This window comes from Rhipicephalus microplus, chromosome 3, assembly GCF_043290135.1.
Source record: "Rhipicephalus microplus isolate Deutch F79 chromosome 3, USDA_Rmic, whole genome shotgun sequence".
Lineage (NCBI taxonomy): Eukaryota > Metazoa > Arthropoda > Arachnida > Ixodida > Ixodidae > Rhipicephalus > Rhipicephalus microplus.
In genome coordinates this window covers 137,895,040-137,917,954 of record NC_134702.1, presented here as the reverse complement: position 1 = coordinate 137,917,954, position 22,915 = coordinate 137,895,040, and the positions used below count along the sequence as shown (strand labels likewise).

The 22,915-nt window shown below is 44.3% G+C and overlaps 1 protein-coding gene across 2 annotated transcripts; it reads right to left on the bottom strand.

The window, feature by feature from the left end:
• Window positions 1–556: 556 nt before the first annotated feature.
• LOC119170934 (uncharacterized) lies at window positions 557–20,519 on the bottom strand. Of its 2 annotated transcripts, none has more exons than XM_037422175.2 (4): window positions 20,340–20,519; window positions 17,517–17,575; window positions 14,902–15,003; window positions 557–3,274 (listed from the first exon to the last, which is right to left on the bottom strand). In XM_037422175.2, the coding sequence occupies exons 1-4, from the start codon at window positions 20,374–20,376 to the stop codon at window positions 1,127–1,129; spliced, it is 2,346 nt and encodes a 781-aa protein (XP_037278072.2). In that variant the 5' UTR covers window positions 20,377–20,519; the 3' UTR covers window positions 557–1,126. The 2 variants fall into 2 exon arrangements, with proteins under 2 accessions (XP_037278072.2, XP_037278074.2); XM_037422177.2 differs by lacking the exon at window positions 557–3,274 and adding an exon at window positions 11,562–12,535 and having other exon boundaries at window positions 20,340–20,510.
• Window positions 20,520–22,915: the final 2,396 nt, after the last annotated feature.

Genomic DNA, 22,915 nt, shown 5'->3' with positions numbered 1-22,915 from the left:
ATGGACAAGCAGATAGACAGACAGACGGACGGACGGATGGATGGATGGATGGATGGATGGACGCACAGGCGGATGCACGGATGGACGCAAGAGCGGGCACGCAGGCGGATGGATGGAAGTGCGGACGGATTGATGAACGCTTCGCCCCACTAGTCACCATTCATCGCGTGGGTATGCTGTGATTTTTTTATTTCGTCTAGCCACATACAGCTTTCGCTGTAAAAAGAAAACAGAAGAGAAACAACGAAAGCAGCCCAGCTGCACCCTTCCTACAGGTTTTGGAACCCCTTGTGTGAAGCTGTCTTCATTTAGTTTTTAAGAGGGATGGCTGACTAATAAATGATAACGACCCCGAAATAAGTGCCATACAATCTGGGAACTGTGACACCTTGGACCCTGTTTTGCAACAATCTTTCCTGAGAACGATATTTCACCCGTTTTGTCATGTGGCTCATCTTCGGAAAAACGGAGATGTGGCTTTGTGCTACCCGGTATTTCAGTAGCGATATATTTATAAGAAAAACTGTTACAATTGTAATGATACAGGCAAAACGCATTATTTACTAAGGGATACATTTATTGATCGGGAAACATTTATGACCGTTTTTTCAACTTGCAAAGACAATATAATTGGATTTTACTTTCTACAAGTCAAAAGGTCTCCAAGATGAACGTGAATTTATATTTAATGGGGCAGATGCACGAATCAGTTCCGACCGGATCGTTTAAAGAACTCACATGAATTTGTCGGATAAACTTAGTTCGACGTCGTACCTGCGTACATTGGTCGGTATCATTACCTGATTAGTCTGTGCCGAATTCCCATGCCAAGGAAATTGCGAACAAGTCTTCTAGGTGCACCCACTCCACCGGTCACTGGAGAAGTGATGGCTGCTCTGAATCCTTGAATCTTTGATAATATAGGGGATGACATTCCTTCCGATTTGCCACTAGTAACGGGCGTTTCTTTAGACCTTGAAACTGTTGATGTGCTGCCGGGCAGTAATACTGAACTTGAAGTTGGTCCTAGCGGAACACTTCCCTCTGTGCCACGTATTGCTGTGCTCAAAGAGCTTACCACCGCGCCTCCTACTGGAGGACCAAGGCTTGGTGTAGCTTTTGCAGGTTACTTCCCTGCTACGCCTTCAATGGATGAAACAGCAGTCTCATGCGGTGTTTTGATTAAGGTCGACCCCCCTGCTTCAGATGCCCGGGCAGAACTAGATTCCGTTACTGGAGGCGTTGCGGAGGGGGTAATCGAACTTTCGGACGTCATCGAAGGCACCGGGAGTGCGTGCGATACTCGCGTTGTCTCCGGTTTTGCAGAATGTGGAGGCGTTGCATTGATTCCAGGAATTTCGACAACCTGTACAAGTGAGGCACCACCTTGTACTTTAGTCGATGTAGTCGCTACTGACGGATTTGCTACACCGGTGCCAGATGCCGCCAAGCTTGGGTTCGTTGGAGAAATGCCCAATTGAGTCTTCGCCTCTGGAAGTTCACTAGAGCTTTTGTTTACCGCTAGTACAGTACTACGCTCGGACGTTGTTACTGTTGATAAAGTCAACTGAGGCGCGCCTGATATTGTGTTTTTGTTACCACTGCGTGCAGGTGTCGTCAGCGGCGTGGCATTTGATGGACTAGTTGCATAGTTTGTAAACGTACTGGGGGTTGAACCTACTTTTATAGAGAGTTCATTATTACTCGCTCCGCTTCCCGCATCTATTTCAGTTGCGGAATTGTTCGTGCTCTTCACTACCGTACTTGATCCTGGGTTCTTACCATGTGAAGTGCTTGGTATTTTACCCGGTGCTCTTGTCGACGTAGGTCCTAATGATGTTCCGGGTGAGCTGAACTGTTGTGGTGTCCCTAAGGCTGGGACATCTTTATTGTTGCCTTGTGCCGTCAGTGATGGCAGGGCTGGCACACCTCGATCAACGTCGGGAGAATTCACCGGTGTTGCAACACTTGATGCTCCAGCTATTGCATTCGTCCCCGTCACCCTTTGACTTGCACGAGAACTCGAGACCGGCGGAGCACCGCTGGATTCGGAACTTTTATGTTTCAATTTACTTAGAGCACTTCTTATTGCTGCAGTGCTCCGAAGTTTTGATATAAGTCGAAGCGATCGTAACGCTGGCAGTGTACCTGATGGTATGTTTCTGTTGCTGCTTTCATCTGGCGCCGCTGGAGCAGATACTGGTGGACCTCTCACAGAGTTCGCATTTGGGGGCGACATTCCACCCACAATACCAGTCATTCCATCACTGCTATTCGGTGAATTTTGAACGTCAGTGGCACTTGTGGTAGGCATAGGACTCCCTAAAATACCTGCTCTCTTGTTCCCGCCTAGCGGTGTCGCTAGTCGTCTCCCTAATACTATTGCTGACAAAAGTCCGGGTATTACTCTGCGAGACCCCAATCCTGGCGGCACCGCTGGGGTCGATATTTCACTGGTGTTACCAAGCGCTGGTGGCACCGACGTTTGCAGACTTTTCCCGGTCTTGACTGAATTTGTTCCTGTCGTTAAACTTGATGCTCCAGGCACCCCTTTCTTGATTGTCGTCGCATTTATCGCGTCCATTTCAGCTACGGGAGAAATAGGACTCCCTGTGACAACAGCTGGCGCTGAACCTTTGCCTGGTAATTTCAATAATTTGTTGGTGAAAGTCAATGTTGGGGACAGTCGTGAAATTCGGCTAAAAAGTTTCGACCCTAAGATATTGTTTGTAGGCGGGCTGTGGTTGCTGCTGCCCTCTGTTGGCGATGGTGGCACAACTGGTGCAGCTCCACCAACATCGGCAATGCTCGTTCCGCCACTGCTGGTTGCTGTCGATTCACCTGGTTCCTGCTGAGGGGTGCTTGACGGTGTCTTATTGGCAGCAGTAGGCCGCCTGGGAGGTCCGGCTTTGAGGTTAAAAGGAAATGCTTGCACCCAGATACTCGTGAGTGCAGAGCCCACTGATCTGACCAAGGAGCTAGTGCTGTTGCTGAAGGATGGTAAAACTGAAGAGCTGGGCGGTTGGCTGCTCGCAGGGGGCGACGTGCCGTTTACAGTGTCCTTCGAACTGATTCCGCGCAGGGAAGGATTGACGGACACAATGGGTCCAGATTGTGTGCCTGGTTTATCGATGGCTTTTTTGTAGGAACCGGAGGCAAACTTGTCGATGTTTGTGATTACTCGTCTGAAAATTCCTTTGCGCTTTTGACCCTCAGGTTCAAAAGGATAGCATGCTCCATTCTTGCATACTCCTCGCCGGCGTAACAGGAGCGTCTGCAAAAATAAAAAAAAAGAGAGAGAGAACTGATTGATTTTATTTTTGCTCAGATTTCATATGCCTTATATTGCGAATCAATATTTACCTGTGGCTATGGTGGTTTGATTTCAAATGGAGTGTGAAAAAGTAATTTAAATTGAATTGCGAAGTACTGAAATGGGGAAATGAAAGCTCCGGCTTTTGGCACATGTTTGCTTAAAATGGATGGACAGATATGGAAACACTATAGTCCTGAGAGACGCGACAAGCACGCAGTCCATGGGCTTCGCCCACGTTGGGATGGGCACGCTAAGCCTGAACGCCGCATCGTGGGCTCCTTGGATGTGCTGATCCCCGTTGTTCGGGATTCTGATGGCAGAGCACCACTTGACCGGGTTGGCTTGATCGCGGCCTAGGAACGAGGCCAAACGCCAGAGCATATGCTCTAAGTTAGCTACTTCCCCACAACAGGGACATGACCTGGTAGTGCAAGTATCCGGGTAAACCTTGTGAAAGAAGGTCAAACTTTGATATGAATCCGTTTGTAGGAGTCTAAGTGTTATTGCCTGGACTTTGTGTAGTTTTTTGTGATGAGGGGGGTAGACCCTCCTGCTTTGGTAGAAGTGCTTCGTAATATCATTGTATGTGGCGCGCTTATCTCTATTGTATAGTGTTGTGGGCTGGGAAGAACCACCGTGGTTGCGGAACGTGATACTTGGTGCCTTGGAGTAGACCAGCTTGTTAAGATATCCTCGAAAAATTCACGTCAGTATTTGAGCTCTACTACATAGATGCGCAGCCCCGCCGCGGTGGTCTAGTGGCTAAGGTACTCGGCTGCTGACCCGCAGGGCGCGGGTTCGAATCCCGGCTGCGGCGGCTGCATTTCCGATGGAGGCGGAAATGTTGTAGGCCCGTGTGCTCAGATTTGGGTGCACGTTAAAGAACCCCAGGTGGTCTAAATTTCCGGAGCCCTCCACTACGGCGTCTCTCATAATCATATAGTGGTTTTGGGACGTTAAACCCCACATATCAATCAATCATAGATGCGCAAAAATCATACGACTAATTGTGTTTGAAGTGACACTAATTGAGTGCTTTGGCCTCATTTGTGGACCAGCACATACATACATACATACATACATACATACATACATACATACATACATACATACATACATACATACATCTAGATAACTACAGCAAAAGTGAAGTTAGATTGTTAAGAAACGTTTCGCTCTGTAAAGCATTAGGTTAATGTGGGCACAGTAATTCAATGCTCCTCATAGTCATGAACCTATGAAGAAGAAGAAGAAGAAGAAGAAGAACGAGGAGAGGCCGTCTTGAAAAGCTGGTTACTAGCCTGCTATTTTTCACGGGGGCAAGAGAAAAAGGCAAACAATGAAACCTCCTGTTGCTTCATACGGCCAATACATACGCTTTCGAAAGCAACCACGACGCTGCGCCACTCTACCACAGATGCCATCGTTCACGCGTCGAAGGGCTTGCGCGGTGCGACACGAGCTGATCACTGTTGTGCCTTCTGTGCGTCTACGGCGTTATGTTTAAGACAATTGAAGTGTGAGTGTGGGGCGATGACGTAGAACACGTTTTGCATGCAGGTGGGTGGTTCTGTTTACAAGAAAACAACCGAAAGACGCGTTTCGTTTACCGAGTAACAAGGAGCAGCACGGCATGTTGAATTGTGACCTACGCTGCTAAACAGTGGTGAATACAATTTCGAATCGATGTGCAGAAGTATGTGCACAAAACTCATTGATACCTCGAGATTGTCGTTTCCTGCGATTCTAATTTTAATTGCCTAAACTGGGTAGGGAATCGGTATCACGTTGGCGAAACCTTTGCAGTTGGCTAAGCTCTTTATCTTCATTTTCATGCTCGTTAGGCTAATGCTACCTACCGGAGCGGACATCGCAGCAATGATACGTAGACTTCCCGTTTACGTACTTCTCACATTTTAACAGATAATTGAACAGCCCTGCTGCATTAACAATCGGTTGTTTGCGTAAACAATGGATTGGAATTTCTCACTGGTGAATCTGAATGCAATAGCTCAGATGACAGATGTACAAGTGGCACCTCCGAGACATTGTTCGAGCTACGTAGCACTTGATTTTAACAAAATAATAAATTTATTATTTTAGGAAAAAAGTATTATGTACATATACGATCGTCAGCGTACAAGGAATATCTTTTTAGGCATGCCCTGAAATGTACAGAGCAGTCCAACAACATACTGCGAATAGAATCTATGAAAGGTGACCTCGAGATATATCCGTTAGGAACATGAATGTAAGGGAGAGAAACAGCTATGCCAGTTACTAATAGTTCATGATATAACTTCTTTAGCGTGCACAAAAAAAAAAAACAGGAGAAGAAAAAGACAGACGAGTGCTAACGAGTGCTAAATGTATGGCATCGGTGTTGTTTTGAGCGCCCCTATTAGGACGCAACATTTGTGCCAGGCCATTGGCGAAAAGCTCAAAACAGGATAAAGAAAATGTGGCTGTGGCCTAAAAGAACAATTGAAGTTCATAAAATGCCGAGAAAGAGTGGTATATCTGATACCACTAATTTGTGGGAATGTATACATAGGAAAGACTGGCCGCTGCAACAATACATGACTAAAAAAGCAGGGTAACTAAAAAAAACATTTTCACACTTGTCAGATCATTGTAAATCATGCAATTGTGATCCCGTGTTTCGCGATACACATATTTAGAGATAAACTAACACGTGAACTGACGGAAGCCTTTCATATACATAGGTGTAAAAACAAATGTCTTAGTCAACCATCGGTGGCTCTAACAGATAGAGAGCATAGTTTTCAAATTTTATTTAGCGATGTCTTTGTATGTCTGCCTGTCGCATGACTTGCACATGTAACGTACTGATTTTCAGGTCTTTATATGTTTTCTTCCTTTCAAAAATTAATTAGTTGTGAGTTAGCGCTCGTCTGCCTCTTTCTTGTCCCGTTTTTTTGTGTGTGCGCTAAATAAAGTTATACTTACATACAAACTCGCCTAGCTATCCGTTCTACTACTAATAGTCAATTAGGCTTGTGCCGTATAAAGACTCGCGAAGAGCTGTAAACTGAGAGGGTACGAATGAAAGAAATGTTGCAAAAAAGTTACAAAGAGCGTGTTCGTGCGCCTTCTTCGTTTTTCGTTTGTCTTGTTAACAGTTATGTTTTACGAACTAGCCCTACCAGAAACACTTTTTTACTATTTTTAAGGAGGAAGACACGGAACGTCTATGCTATTTAGGGCAACACCACAGAACAAGCACTACAATAAATGCAATGGGCAGTGTATCCAGGCTGCTTTCTTGATTGGATTCACTCTACACAGGGGTTTAGAACTTATCTCAGGCCACGTGCCACAGTCACAGAATTTATTCCCTCAGGGGCCGAGTTAAAGAAGCCCTTGCCAGCGAAAAGATGACAGGCAGGGAGTCTTGGCACAATACGTCGCCAAACTCAGTCATCAGTAGACTCGCTGGGACTCGCTCAGAATCAGATCAAGCCATGAGCCTTACCCTGAGTTAGTCCGGGTGAATATATGTGAGTTTGAGCCCCAGTGAGTTCGGTCTAAGAATATTTTCGTGAGTGTGAGTCCCAGCGATTCCGGCCCAAGAAAACTTTGGTGAATCTCACTCTGAATGAGCCGAAAGCGCAAAATATATTTAATGAGTAAATCTGATTGAGCTGCACGTTTTTGGCCGACCTGTGGGACTCCTATCTACTCGTTTCTAGAATTTTTATCAGCCTAACTTCAATTCACGCTTATGCTCACGTCGACTCTGATGTAATTCAAAGTAGTGTTGTGCATACACCATTTAAAATTTAGGAAGTTTTTGAATACTTTTGGGGCCCAAACAATTAGCGTCAAGGCCACTGCGCGTGCGCAAAACCCAAACCGCGTTTTGCTTTCGGGTTGGGAACGCAATTTCTTGAATTGAGTGGGAGCCCTAAAACCTGCCCCGAAAGTTTTAGGTCAGACAAACGTGACGGCACCCACCAAAGTGATGGCTCTCGGTCAAGACTAGAGTGACATAAAATAGGAGTGTCCAAAACACCGCAGACCCTATTTGAAAACTCCTCACTCCTGCTTGACCCAAAGCGTCCATACGCGAAGGGCTTTGATTTGGGGCCCCTATTCGAAAACTCCCTATTTACTTATCATAAGCGTAAATAACGTAGGGGTGGTGCCTCGAGCTCCCACCCACCGACTCTTCCGAGGAAGTTCTTGATAAATATATTTTCCCTTGTAATTTTTAAAAACATTTCCTTAGTCGTCTGAAACCACTCGTAGTTCGTTTTCCTGGGCACCACAATAAAAAGCATCAAGAAGATCACTGATTATGAGAGATATTTGTGGTGAAGAACATTGACACCATGGTCAAACAAGCTAATTCTAGGCTAAGGGACTCGCGAGTCGACTCACACAGATTCACTCAGACTAAGGTTGAGCCATGAGCCTGAGTTTGAGTGAATCTGGGCGAGTAATATTTTGGTGAGCTTGAGTTCTAGTGAGTCCAGTCCAACGTTTTTAGATACTGTACAGTATCTAAAAACGTTGGTCCAGTCAAAGAAAATTTTGGTGATTCCGAGTCCGAGTGAGCCTTAAGCGCAAGCTATATTTAATGAGTGAGTCTAAGTGAAGTCACATTTTTTACCAACCTATAGTTGACCCACAGTGTTAGAAAACGTTGCCAATTCCCATATCTTATAGATGGGTCATTTCTGAAGAATATTTCTGACAAGGATTTCGTTCACCAATATGTCGGTACTGATCTCCAACATGAGCTAAGTCTGGACGCCGATAATATTGTTTTTATTTAACGGTTACGCTTCAACACATGGTAACCATATGACCTCACGAAAGCAACGCTTTATATCAGTCGTGTCCGTGTTTTTATGCACATGCCTATTGTGAAAATAAAGTAAACATATAGGGCGAACACAGCCATGTCTGGGCCGAGGGCCGCAGGTGAGAGATTCGCGTGCCACATGCGGCCAGCGGGTCGCCTGTTCGAGAGTGCTGCTCCATGACAACACGTTTCGCATGATGCGTCCGAAATGTCAAATGAACTGAGGGGAGTGTTTGTCGTTTTTCGCTTGCTGCTGAGTTCTGTCGAAGTTCTCAAAATAAACATTACGAGGGAGGAGAGCTCTCGTGTTGAATTAGCATGGCTTGTAATTATATATATATATATATATATATATATATATATATGGCGTTCAGTAATAATTGGGACTTCTCACGAAACTGGTACAGCTCCAGCGGCACATGTAGAGGCAGAAAGTACTATGCATATTGTGGAAGAAATAGTACTTATTTTAGACTTTGTGTTGGGTAAAGCGGGAACACGAAGCTCTACGCATTTGCACATAAGTATTCATTATACCTTCCTGTCCTTGAAAAGTCTAGCACTTTAAATAACGCCAGAATTGTCAAAGTCATCATTACACTGTTATCACAGCTGAATGATTGAAATAAAGTGGATCAGTTGATCGGCTTTGTGGTGATAGATATCATAAGTGTTACGCGGGTAATGGAAAAAAAGCTCTTGTTCATCGTATCAGTAAAATGACCTTTAGCAATGCCAAAAAAAAATAACCCTTCCGCCGAGAAGACGTCTGTTGAATCCGAAAACGCGCAGAAAAGCAATTATAAGTGGTGTTACCACCTCGACTTTCGAGCACTAGCTTTTTGTGAGGTTCTGAATTTTGATGACGTGTATAAAGGATCACGCAACGTTTTGTTACAAAATTGAAGTGCATTGCATTCTGCGAGAGGGAGATACGTAACATAGCCAGAATAAACATCTTTATTTCGAAAGTTAGCTGAAATTTCATTCAGCCAGCATAAATGGTACTTAAGAAAACGAAAAAATCTTGACCAAAGCGTACTCGCTTCCCTTGAAAAGTTGCTTTCACCTCATGGCGTCTACGCGTTGGGTGGACCGGCTTCACAGCGGTTGCCTGCGCGGCAAGTTAACGCCGCCTTCCGAGGTACGATGCTGCTGCTCATGATGATAATGATAATGATTTGAGGCTGATCCTTTTGTATTGGGCGGGCCAGATTAATCTGCCCTAGCCAGAGAAAAACACTTAAAAAGTAGATAAATAAAACGCTCCACTGGCGTACACACCCGCATCTGCACGCCTTCAATTTTGTCCACATAAATCATTACCGCTGCGTCGCACGCCACCACTACACCAGCCTTGTTTTGGCGGTGCGTACTGCCGCATAGTTCACTGTGCCAGCCGCTCCATCGAGTGCGGGTGGCCCCGGGTCATCTTTGTGAACAAACTCCATAGCCTCGGGCAGTGTGGTGCCCTTTCGTTGGTGTGGGCCCAAACACGTACAGCATAGCACTAGATGGGACATGGTTTCTTCTTCCTGCCCGCACACCCGGCACATCGCACTCGTGTCATCGGTATTTTCATCGAATCGGCGACGGTACACAAGGGTTCGTAGTGCCCCAGCCCTCGGTTCGAACAGAAGGCCAGTACCGCCATTGTTGTCGTACATGCGCTCCTTTTCTATTTCATCGTTGCAACTTCGATATACCGTCAAGGTTGCCTTGGAACGCATCGCCCTCGGCCACTGCTCGTTCTCTTCCTCCCGTACCTGTTCTTGGACGGCACGGGCCCATCCGCACTCTGTGCTTGCCTTCACGGGTTTCGCGAAGAAACTATACTCCCGTGGTGACGCCACCTGGCGGATGTGCTTTGCGGACTCATGGGAAAAGCGCTCTCTCAGAAACCTGGTACTTCTCCGGGACGGTAGACTTTGGTGACGTGTCCGTGGAATGGCTCTGCGGTTTGCCCTTACGAACTTCTTGCCATGGTTAGTCGAGTGGGAACAACACCACATTGGAGTGTCAGGGTGTGTGCGTTGTTTTGTGTGTGTGTGTTTGTGTGTGTGTGTGTTTGTGTGTGTGTGTGTGTGTGTGTGTGTGTGTGTGCATGCGTGCGTGCTATGTTGGCTCGATATGGTGCTATTTTTTGTGTCACTGTAAAATTTTTAATGATTCCGCTGGCTGGTTTGCTGTTGGGTAAACAGTTCTAGGATATTCCCAGGTGTCAGCGTGTCCAACTGCGTGTACTGTGTCGGAGGCTCCATGAACGTGTGAGAGAGATTTCACTATGTGTCACGTCACACTGACTTCAAGGTGCTGAAGTTTCAGCTGGAAGTTACTCAGTGAAATAGTCTTCGATTATTTATTTTAAGAACGAAGTTTTGGTGGAAAATAGAGATCACTCAGTATTTAAAACTACTTTTCATGAACTTATTTGCAATCCTCAAAAACAATATTGATTCACTTAGTGTCTCAGTGCAGTGAAGAAGCTTCTGACTGAAGTGGCAAAGAGCATGACACCTTTTGAGTAGAATCTATTCAATGGTCAGATGATTCTTTTTGAGCACTGATTGCTGTGTGCATAAGGCCACAAGCATGTCTCCACATATAATTCTACGCTCAACGTTATTGTGCCTATCTTTCTTAGCATTATCATTTTGCCCCGAATTGCGAATTTCTCAACCTGCTCAAGATTGTTCAGAAAACGGGCAGGAGAAGCTCTTTGTGTAAGATCTATCAATTGCAGGGCAGTAAATGTATCAATTGCATACTGAAAGACACGAAGTCGAGAAACCTTGGAAGGCCTCATATGTATCGGTACATTTATTGGCAATTTGATCAAAATAGTCCAAAAGTATGTGAAAAAGACACTAAAAGACCAGAACGCACGTGGTAAGATATGATACCGGAATCGCCTAAGATTGATGAGCGTGTGTAATGCCAACTATCCGGCCAAGTGAGGATGTGCATTGGGCGTCCCCTCTTTGAAAGAAATATGGCTGTACTGAGTAAGCCAACATGGCCTATTAAAATGGATTACTTGTGGTATAATTAAAATGTTGTTTAGTGGTTGAGGTAAAGCTGAAATTGTCGCGCAGAGGACACATGAAGAAGAGACCGCTGTATCCTCGTGCATCTTTTTTTTGTGTGCCCGGTTCAATACTGCTGGAACCAGCTAACAATGTTGTTCTAGACAAGTCTACAAGTGACCTTGGGAGAAAGTTCGTGTGTCATTGCAGTGGCGTCATGTTGTCCGCGTTCTTGCGCTAATATTGCATACTTGTCTTCACCATGCATCGAAGTCTAAATAGTATTGCGGTGACCATTATGTCATGCTGTAATTACTTAAAAAACAAGTAGCAAGCATTCTTAGGAATGAAGACAGGTGTGTTTTGTAACTTCAAGCAGAACGAGCTGTCGCACTTTTATGATTTTATTTCGAGGAACATCGGTATATATTCGAACTTGACAATGACGCCGTAATGTGACAACTGCATCGAGATGACGTAGCGAAACAAATCGGCAGCCGTATTCGGAGTTCCCAGATTCTGGTACCACTGGTAGTAGAGAAAATTTCATCTGTCCAGGAAGTTGCGTGCCCTGGTAGTGTACTTCAAGAAGGTGATACTCCTTCCGTTGTCTTAAGACGGTAAACCATAAATGCTGGCCAGCGAAGTGGGCTCTGCGTTCGTGCCCCGCGACGCTGCGCCTCCTACTTTGGACACTCCTCCGCTCCCTTCTCTCACGCTTCCATCCGCACTTTTCCCTGTGGGTGAACTCAGACTTGATGCAACACTCGGTGGTACTGATGGGATTGCACTGACAGGAAAACTTGGGGATGGGAGACTACTGCTGGACCCCAATCCTGGTGAAGCCCCTGGGGCTCCTAGTGCTGTCGGTGTCGGCGAAGCCTGGTTTGCACCTTTGCCTTCTGGTCCTGCAAACGGTGAGGCTACTGGTGTACCTCCACTTAAAGAGACGGTACCGATGCGTGCCGTTTTCGGACTTGGTCTCAGATTTGGATAGATCGAAGGAATCTTGCCGGTCTCGGAGGATTTGACCGTGGGCACGATCTTGGTCGTTGGCAGAAACGGGAGACCAGTGTTGGTTGGCGGGACACCCACCATGGGCCTTGCTGACGATGAACTAGGCGTGGTGCTGCCAACCGGAACTGCCGGAGCAGCCACGGTGTTCGAGGCTCCAGTGTACAAACGGGTGTCCACAATCGGTCCGGAAGGCTCACCCGATGTGGGGGCTATCTTCCTGAATACTCCTGAGGCCAACTTGTCGACGGCTGAAAATGCCTTGCCAAAAGCCCCCTTGTACTCGTCGGCATCGAAAGGAATGCAGCCCCCGTTTTTGCAGACTCCGCGCCTGCGTAGGAGGAGCGTCTGGAAAGAGCAGGATAATCATGTTGCTTGCCTGCTCCAAACATTGGAAATTCCAAATATTCATATTGTGAGTGATAAGTTCAACTTGCTGCTTTAATTACTTCTGTGTGGGTATATGGAAGCGGGAACAGCAGGTTCGCTAGTTTTCGACATGCCCAGCGGCCGCCCCTCGGGGAACAACGGCGTTAGATCTCTGTGTCAAACTGTGACATGCCATGGTCGTCGCTTTGCATATCACCGATTTATTTTGGCGTTACCTGTAATATTCAGTACTTGGTCGAGACCACTTGTAGCTTGTGCGTACTCGATTGATCACGGTTGATAATTTGAGTAGGGCAACAGGAATTGAACTACGACCAAAACGGTAAGGCCAAAACGTTTGTCAATACGACTAATTTACTGCTAAAATGTTTCCCATGCTGAAGACGTCATTAGATTCAACGGTGGCGTTAAATGAGTGCATGAACAAGCTGAACACCTGGGATGCTTTAGCGTTGGTCAGTTTGGTCAAGGCCCATGATAGCTTATGTTCGTTTACTGGCGGCAAGAGCAATATACCTTCCACCATCGAATTATTAAAAGAATTAGTTCTTCGAATTCTACTGTTTGCAGCAAAAAAGAAACAGCATAAATATTTTCACAGTTCTTGACCACGATTTTAAAACAGACGTTTAGAGGAGGCTTGAAGCTCGGCAAGCTTGCAGACCCGTTGTGCAGGTAACAAAAAACACAAAACCTACATAAATGGGCCAAGTATTTATCCGTTTTCCTCATGTGATCTTTTTTTTCAGTTTTACGTTTTATGTCACAGAAAAGCCTTAGGGTAAAAAAGACTGATAAGATGGGCAAGTGCTGTAAGCATAACAGAAGCTTTTACCCTTATGATCAAAATCACTTCAAAAGGGAACAGCGTAGTCCAGTGTGCTGGCTTATTTCAAATAAAGTGCGACTTCTGTTCAAGATTACGCTTCACGTGCGACACTTAGTGAAGATTCAATTTCGAGGAGTAAAGATATCTTCATTCTTATTTCCCATAGCGTCGCCATGAAGTTTATTGGCCGGAACACACAATTCGGTAGACTGTCATAATTAGCTAAGTATATGCGCTGTTTTCTGAACACTTTCACTCAGCAAGAAGTCCCACTATCTTTATGCAATCAAGGTTTGCGGTGCAAAACGTTTCTGTATACATATAGGTCGTTTATTGAGAGGTGTGGGGTTACGATATTAAGATGTGCATATAAATAATGCCAAGCCGAGAGTAATCGTTGAACGATGGCGTAAAATAATTGGTAGGTAATTGTAAGGGCCACAAGAGAACGTATACAGTAGACCACAGCCCAGAGTGGAGCAGCGAAACTGTAGGACGTAACCAAAAGGTAACTTTTATGCCTGAGTTTACATTTTAATCACTAGATCTTAGTTAGTGACCTAACTATTCTCACTTCCTGTGTTGGATATCTTTCCTGAATTCAAGAAAAACAGCTCGTACAAATCACTAAATAATTAAGTTAAAACATACGGTACACCTACACTGGTTTACTTTTGTCGCCTGCTGTGCCTTTTGATTGTGATACTTGGACTGTGTTGCCAGTTTGAAAAGTAGCAGTTACTAAGTTGTACGCCCTTGCTAGGTACATATTTTGATAACCGTGTAACAAAGTAGACTTACGTTTGCCGTCATATTTCGAATTTATAGAGAAAGGACTCTGCTAACAAAACATTAAACTTTAAAACCTGAATGCATATCTCAACGAAGCGCAAGATCTTCTGCGTAGTCCAAAAAAATTTGCGCACATTCTGTTCATAAACGTTGCGTAGATTAGCGTCGTAACTTACACATGTGGATTTAGGCAGTGCGTAAGTGATTTCGCACGTTCAAGTGACGCGTGCTCGCAAGCAAGCATGTAGTGCCTGCACTGTCAAACAGGTGCGTCGAATTCGTGTTAGGATAAATTTAGTGTGACCGCAATCACTGCTACGATTGTTAGGATGTATTTAGATTCACTGACTTTGATGTGAGTCTTTTGCTTTATGCGGAGGACTGTCGGAGTGCACTGAAAACACTGAAATACTTACACTATAAACTTCAAAAAGGCAGCTAATTTACGGCTTCATTACTTGAAGTAAGTACAGAAAGAATGTCTACAATGAGTGCCCTTCCTCAGATAGAGCAACTAATTAACAATCGCAATAGCTCGGTACATTAACCATTTATACAGGTTAACGGCTGCCCATGTAGCATTGCTAAGAAAGAATGATGCGTTTTATTGCGCTACGACAACATAGAAGAGCGAATTACGTATAAATAAAACACGACAGGCCGGCGTTAATTTTGTTGAAAATGAACATTTTCATTTTCTTACCGAACAAAGGACTCCATCCCGCTCTGTTGATAAGATGATTGAGGGCAACTCGAAGAAACTGATCCTGACGCATAGGTAGCGGCACGGAATAACCTTCCCACTCTGTAAAGAAATGACAAGTGTGAACATTGCGATTTTTTGTTCTTTTTCTTTATTTATTGAAGCAATTGTTTGAGTTTGTGTACTCGTATAGATGGCTGTGAACGTGTAAATAAAGTTAATCATTTTCAGCTGGATCGCCTTAAGATATGGGCACACACAAAAAAGCCCACTGTCTATTAAAGCTGCTTAAAAGTATTCCCGTAGGTTGCTGTTCGTTCAATCAGGCAATTTGTTGTATTTGGTAAATTTAAGCCAGCTAGAGTTTAAGTAATATTTAATTTTTAAATAGCCAGTTTTAAAGGCAAACAGATATTGGTACTGACGCTTACAGTTTCGCTCTCACTTTTAATGTACCTGTTAAGAATGCGGTCGTTACGCCTGTTATTTCGTGGCTGTAGTTATGGCATGGTCGGTCCTAGTCACCAAACTTTCCATTTCTTAACATCAAAGATAGGTGATGCGAGAAAATTTGTACATTGTGTACGGCCCTTATGTCTATGGTGGTTGAACGGCACCGAATGCCGCAGGTGCTCTGTAATAAATATGGAAAGGCTAGTGGGAATGGCACTTAAATATGGTATCTTCTGTGAACGTACGTATGTCCACCAGAACTCTTGTATTTATGCAAATGGACCTTTATTGTTTTTGCATATCGAGGCGCGAGCACAGCAGCAGTTGCGATAACCGCATAGACAGGCTTGCCCCAGTACCCGCAGCCGTGGAGTTTCCCAAAAATACACTGGAGGCAACTCTGGCGCTCGTGTTTATATATATGGGAGCTGCCCCGTACGCCGCTTCAGCCAGCATGGGAATGACGGATAGTACAGATATTTGCCTAATCTTGCCTAGTTTTCGTTCTTTTCGCTTTGTTCAGCTCCCTGTGGCCTGAATCCATTTTTCGCAACACGGAGTTGAGCAAAGGTTTGCAGTTACGCTTCAACACCTTGACCCTTCAAGGTTAATGAATTCTAAACGCATCTCGTAAAGTTCACAATGATCCTTTATTTAGTCCGAAACAGAACCGAAACACAACAATAAACAAAGCCAAGAGTGCGTTCCAAGCCACAAGCACGAAGACTATACTCGCGGACAACGTTTCTTGTAAATGAAGGGAAGGCTACCGCGTAAAGTTGGCGTGTGTCACCGCTCTTATAGTCCCAGAGTTGCTTCCGTGTTTTTTACGAAAACATCATGAAAAAACAACAACATAATACTTTATTATCTACTGGATGCTGTTTATAAAGAGACGTTGCACTAACTAAAATATATTACTATTTGTTTTACGTGATACAGTGTAATTTTTCGTTTTTGAACATGCAAAACGTCGCAAGTTTGACGTATACCTCACAGTCAAAATGGCGTCGTCATGGTTAAGTGAGCGCTCGTCACCCTCAAGCTATTTAAACGACTCGCCGAAGAAGCTTGAGACAAATTTCACCTACTAATGGCTGTTTAATGGTTGTAGAATATAGTATTCGGCGTTTTTATTCGAATATGGCCATAAAAAATTCGAAGCGTTAGCGAAACCAGACCCTGCACTTCGAGGAAGAGCACATGTGCTGTAGCTCCGCCCCCATAGCTTTCCCTTTATTGCCAATAAAATTTGTCCACAATTGTAGGCAAATTTGTCTACTACAACTCATTCCCATGGTGGCTTAACGATTGCAGCGCCAGTTTCCACTAGTTAATATTAAGAAACTCTATGCCCACAGCGAACAGATCCCAGGGCGCAACAGGACGTTTTTGGAGTTTCACATAATTTCCCGGGAGGGCGACGGCCACAATGGTGCGAAACATTCGCCTGCAGTGTCCTTATAATCGCTGAAGCAGTATTCAATAATAAGGACGTCACTAAACCTATATCGACGCTAGCGGGCGAGTACTTCAGTGAAGCTGGGCATTTCCAACGCAGCTTAGCACAAGAAATGCCGCCAAAATTATTTTTTACCTTTGATATCATTTCCAGGTACCTGAGTATTAGATAGACTGAACGATTATAATTTTTTACGCTGAGCAGCTGAGCACGCTGTAATGTAACAGCCGCTATATGTAACTAGTTTGGCTACTCATAATATTGTAAAATGGTTGGATATGACGAGATCTTAATTTAAGTACGAATCGTTAAGAAGTTTCTGTGAGGACCCTGTCGGCCATGCACATTAAAAAATGAAATATCGCAATGAAGACTACTTGCACAGAAAATATACAGAGAAAAAAAAAGCCACATGAATGAAAACATCAATGTGTTGTTGTGCCAGAACTTGTGAATATTGCATATGGATGAAACTCGATTACTGATGGTAAGAGATGTGCTGCTGAAAAGCAAACTACATCCTGCGGCAAACTCTTGTGAACCTAATATCAAGGATGGTGCGGAAAGTGCAAGGCATGAATGGTACTGCGTGGCTTTTATTTCCACGTCCTGTTTTATGTCGGTCTTTTATGTGCGCAAGCTTACGTTGCTAGGTCAGTTGTTGAAGTGCTTCAACACACGGTGTTAAGCAAAAACTTACTATGGCGTTAGGGGCCAGACGTGGGCAGTAGGCTTCGAGCAGAGGCAGGGAGATCAGTGCTGCAATAAGGTGCATAAGGGTGTGGTTACGATGGCAAGTCATTGAAATGTGGCCTAACACAACAACGACTTCACAGACTCCTCGCTCTTTATGCGAAGAGAAAGAAAATGAAATGGCACAAGAAATCTCCACGAGTTGCTTCGACTAAATAAAATTTCAGTAATCAAATAAACAGTAGCTAAAATGAATATTTTTATTGGTGAATGAAACTCAAAAAGAAAAGGAAAAAATTGGCGGATCCCACGTACAGTGGGAATCGATGATATGTGAAGCACGAATGAAAAATGTTGAAATGTCACTTTGAAATCAGCACAACGTTACGAGGTGGAGGTAAATAATGCCGCACATGACTTCCGTGTCATGATTATCATGTTCGGATGTGTCATTTACCTTCGTCATCTATTCACGCCACGTGATACTAAATTTAGTATATGTGGAGCTAGCGAAACTGCCGTGAGCACGCTATGAGTGTGGTATGTTTTGATGTTCTTACATAACACGGGTTTCAGTATTATCAAGTTTGCATCAGTCATATATTTTGTCATCCACTGACGCCACGTAACACCAAATTTGGTATATGTGGAGCTAGCAAAATAACCACGAGCGCATCATGAAGGGCCCAATATACACCAATTCAGCGTTGACGCGCGTGCACGCTGGGCACAACGACGCTATACGTTAGCAAAACGCGAGTACTCAATGATATAGTCTGACGCCAGGCACGACCAGCGTCCGCCGGTGCGGCCCGACGGCATCCGGCGCGAAATTTGACATGCTGCATTTCGTGCCGATGCGTTACCCAGACAACACTGCGTCTCCCTCTTTTCGTGACAGAGGGACGCTGGACGCGCTCAAACGAGCATGCGTCAAAGCAACGCAGCTGGGCGCGCGCCTGCGAGTGTATGGCAGAACCAGCGCCTGGCGTGGCAACGCTGGCGTGGCAACGCTGGCGTGACGCTACGAAAGGAACGCCGGCAAGCACGCGCACCGCGTCACGTCGAAGTGTATTGGCGCCTTGACTGTGGCATGTAGTCATGTTCTCTTATGACACGCATCCCATGATTATCATGTTTGCATCAGTCCCATACCTTTGTCATCCATTGGTGTCACGTAATACCAAATTTGGCACATGTGAAGCTCGCGAAATGGCCGCGAGTGCATCAGCAGTGTGGCATGCACTCATGTTGTTACATGACACGCATGTCGTGAATATCATGTTTGGATGTGTAATTTACCTATGTCGTCCGTTCGCGTCACGTAATACCGAGTTTGGTACATGGAAAGCTAGCAAAACGGCCGCGAGCAAATCATGAGCGTGTCATGTAGTCATTTTGTTACATGACACGCATCTCATAATTATCATGTTTGGACCAGTCACATACCTTTGTCATTCATTCACGTACTGTAACACCAAATTCGGTATAAGAGACGCTAGCCAAACGGCATCGAGCGCAATATGAGCGTGGCATGTAGTCATGTTCTTACATGACACGCATGTAGCGATTTTCTTGTTACGGTCTGTCGCTTGTGTTCACCATGCAATCATGCAATACCATACCAGTTTTGCAACATGTCATGTGAACAAAACCACCGTAAAAAAGCTGCAGAACCATGAAATGTAAATCATGACATTCTTCACATACATGTCATGATTTCATGTTATGACTAGTCAAATATATTTTTTATGCAGTCTTGTTATGACATACCAAGTCTGGTATTGATACCATTATCGAAACGGCCTGGAGAGCTAAAAGTCGTAGGTGGCTAGATAGATAGATAGATAGATAGATAGATAGATAGATAGATAGATAGATAGATAGATAGATAGGTACGCTCAAAGTCGCCGAAGTTCACTAAGGAATGCTTCGCATTTAAAAGAACTGATGTGTACAGCTTGCACGGTTGGATAACATGAGCTACAAAATGCGAGCGCGGATGATAGTTTGGCTGAAAGGACAGTAATCTAGCATACAATTAATGGGATCAGACACGAAGCGTAAGCTCGTAAAATTTTTGAAGCCAATAGAAAAGCTAGAGCTCAGAAGTCGTGAATACGAACAGATACACAAAAAATTGAATGTTTCAATCTGACTGATAAAAAAATGTCGAGGCAAAGTGTTCAGGACTCCGTTTGTGTCCTTTTCATGCAGTTTCTGCCAAGAGCATATGAACTTTTGATGAAGATAGCTTGTCTATAAGGATAGTGTCAAAGATACACAAACACGTTTGACTTGTTCAAAAAGCTTCGCCCGGAACTATAACATGATCCATGTATTCAACCATCACTACATTCATAGTGAGCCACAAATAAGCTAAAGCGTAAGCAGTTTAAAATGCAGAATGACTGAATTGTTGCGCACATCAAACTAGCAGGCAATGAAGCAACAAACAGAAGTGACAAAATGGCTTGGTCTTTCACACTTTCGAAAGTGTTCTCTAATTGATAACGTGAATTGATGAATTTCACTGAATACAACTTGGAACCTTTCGAAGTGGTTAACTCTATGGGAGATATTGATTGGGCTTTGAAGTGCGTTTGAATAGCAAATGTTTTCACGATTTAGTTTTCGTAGTCAAATGAACAATACCAAACTAGGCAATGCCGAAAAATAAGAGCAATACAGAGACTGAATGTACAACGTCTGAGAGAAACAATAAACCCTTAAAATTTGAGTAGAGATGATCGCATCAGTAAAACGTAAGATAATTACTAAAAAAAAACATTGTGCCACACACAGTTCATGAGGTGGTGCCCTGCGTTACCTGATAATGCCAGAACATTTCTTATTGTAGAATCCATGATGTCTCAGTTTTTGTCCGCTTTGCTGAGGCCAGCAAGGCTACGCTCCGAGGTCATCGCAGCTGTTTGCGTCTAAACAGTCAGCCATGATGACGGCGGCCTGCAGAGAGCATATAGATAGCTTTCGGAGCATGGACAGCAAAGTGGACTGCGTCTCTTTCTAGATTGACGAGCTATTGTTTTAAGCAGAGGCATGACGAACGAAAAATATGGTTTTATTCGTACACAATGTTGTCCTATTTTGTCATGTCGATTGAAAAGGCTACAGGACTTGCTTACCACTGCCTTGTCAGAAGGGTAAATTTTATTCGTTGTAGGCGTTCAGCAAAACTATGTAAGGCGCACCTTTTTAACTAGATCAGTACCACGTTTGCTTCTAATTGTTCTATAAATATATTGCATAGAACATTTGCGTAACAATGCCTAGTGATGCAATGAGTAACTGCCCCCCCTCCCCCCTCTCCTGAGCCACGTATCGACATAAAACACCTCCATTTTAGGAGTTGACATAGACAAGATATGTAACAAGTGCAAACTAAGGGTTGCGCAAATTTCCGGACCTTGGAAGAGGTCATGGCTGGCAGCTTGTGAAAGTATTTGTTTGAAAGAGTCCATGTTCTCCGAACATCTGCGCGTGTTGAAAATGGGAAAGGTAGCGGAGTGCATACGTGCACTATGTGGCGAACGCTTTTTGGGTACCCCTGCACGGGGTCGTCCTGCGCTGTCTGCGTACTCTGTGTAATAATTATCTTTGAAGATATGAAAAAGAGTTGCACTTGTTGCTTTGTGGTCTTCATCTGTTGATCAAAGCTTACCTGATCAGCGCGCGAGAGAGATATAGACATAAGGGAGAGAAAGACCGGGAGGTAGACAAAATACTGTAGCATGCGGTTTGCTATCCTGCGTTAAGAGAAGTGTGAACGAAGAAGGAAGATAAGAAAGTGAGTATAAAAGTAGACGCGTGAAAGAAAAAAAAAGAGTGTGGGTGCTATAGCCCATTCAATAAGCCATAGCCAGCCTCAAAGAGGCGAGGCTTAGCGCGACAGCGTGGATGTCAGAGGCGCTTTCACTGGGTAATTCTCGAAGATTATGGCGCACATCCAAACTATGGTAGCCGGTAGTGTCCGTGCACTTTCTCGGACCCGTTGAGAGCCTTGGTGGTTTCACGGAAGGATATAACTGGGTACAGGAACCAGCAATTGACGGAAGTGATGTTATACGCACTGTTTGCTCTGGACCTCTATCGGCCAGACACCATTCCCGAAATGCAGAGTGCTTGTTCTCTGGGTTCTCCCACTTACAAATAATAAGGCAAACATAAGTAAACGGGATAGCCGAAAATAGAAAGAAATGTGAAAATGGAGCAAATATTACCAAGACGTAATGTAACCGGTGATATTGTGCGAGACATATGTGCATAACCGTGGAAACTCAGTGAAATGGAAAGCGACAAAACAGTAATACAAAAATAAAATAATAATAAATAAAATATATTAAAATAATAAAAAGTAGATGAAAAATAAAATAAATGAGAACAGTCATAACACAAAAATCGCGTATGTATTGTTTTATGACTGTTTTCATCTATTTTATTTTTTATTTTTATTTTTATTTATTTAGCACCGGTATGTGTCGTCACTGTATCGTCTCCGTCTTCAGTCGCTAAGTGTACGCCACCAGGAGGCTAATCCAATGTGCTTAAAGCCATTTTGAGTCCATATCTTACTCCTACGCAAGCTAATGACCTAATGGCTTTTTAACGAAACACCAGACTTGTTTTGACGTTTGTTCGGATGTCTTGGGTCAAACGACGACGGCCTTTCATCGCATCGCCACAGACGGGTGTATCATTCGCCATCGCCCTTACCGTGTGTCGTTCTCAGAACGCAAGGTTATCGAGGAACAATTTTGTCAATGACATTCTCGCACGCAACGTTATCAGGCCTTCAGTAAGCCTTTGGTCTTCTGTTGTCCTAGTTGAGAAAAATGACGGATCAGCGCGAATTTGCTTTGATTACAGGGCACTAAAGAAAATTACCCGGAAGGATGTATGTCCTATGTCTCCGTCTGACGGTGCCCTAGACACCTTACAGGGTGCAGAATATTTTTGAAGCCTCAACCTACGATCTGGCTATTGGGAGATTACAATGCATGCACCTGATAAAGAGAAAACAGCGTTTGCTACTCCTGATAGCCTTTCAAATTCAATGTGATGCCTTTTGGGTTCTGCAGTGCCCCCGTCACATTTGAGTGAATGATTGATTCGGTGCTGTGAGGCCTAAAATGGAAGACCTGTCTATGTTACATGGATGACATCGTCATCTTTTCATCCAGCTTATCGCAACACCTAGAACGTCTAGACGAGGTGTTCACATGTCTAGCCAAAGCTGGTCTCCAGCTAAATACCAAGAAGTGTCGGTTTGCGAGCCGTAGCATCAAAGGGTTAGGCCACGTTTTCAGGAAGCTTGCATCGAACCTGATCCCGACAATGTGGCCGCTGTGTTGCACTTTCCTAAGCCCACCACGCTAAAAGGCTTTC

Excerpts from the sequence above, each read along its gene's own strand:
- LOC119170934 (XM_037422175.2), bottom strand. The coding sequence starts at position 20,376 with ATGGATTCTACAATAAGAAATGTTCTGGCATTATCAG. Across the intron at positions 17,576-20,339 it reads AAATGTTCTGGCATTATCAG|CACTGATCTCCCTGCCTCTG; the intron begins GTAACGCAGGGC and ends ACCTTATTGCAG. Across the intron at positions 15,004-17,516 it reads GTCTGGCCCCTAACGCCATA|AGTGGGAAGGTTATTCCGTG; the intron begins GTAAGTTTTTGC and ends ATTTCTTTACAG.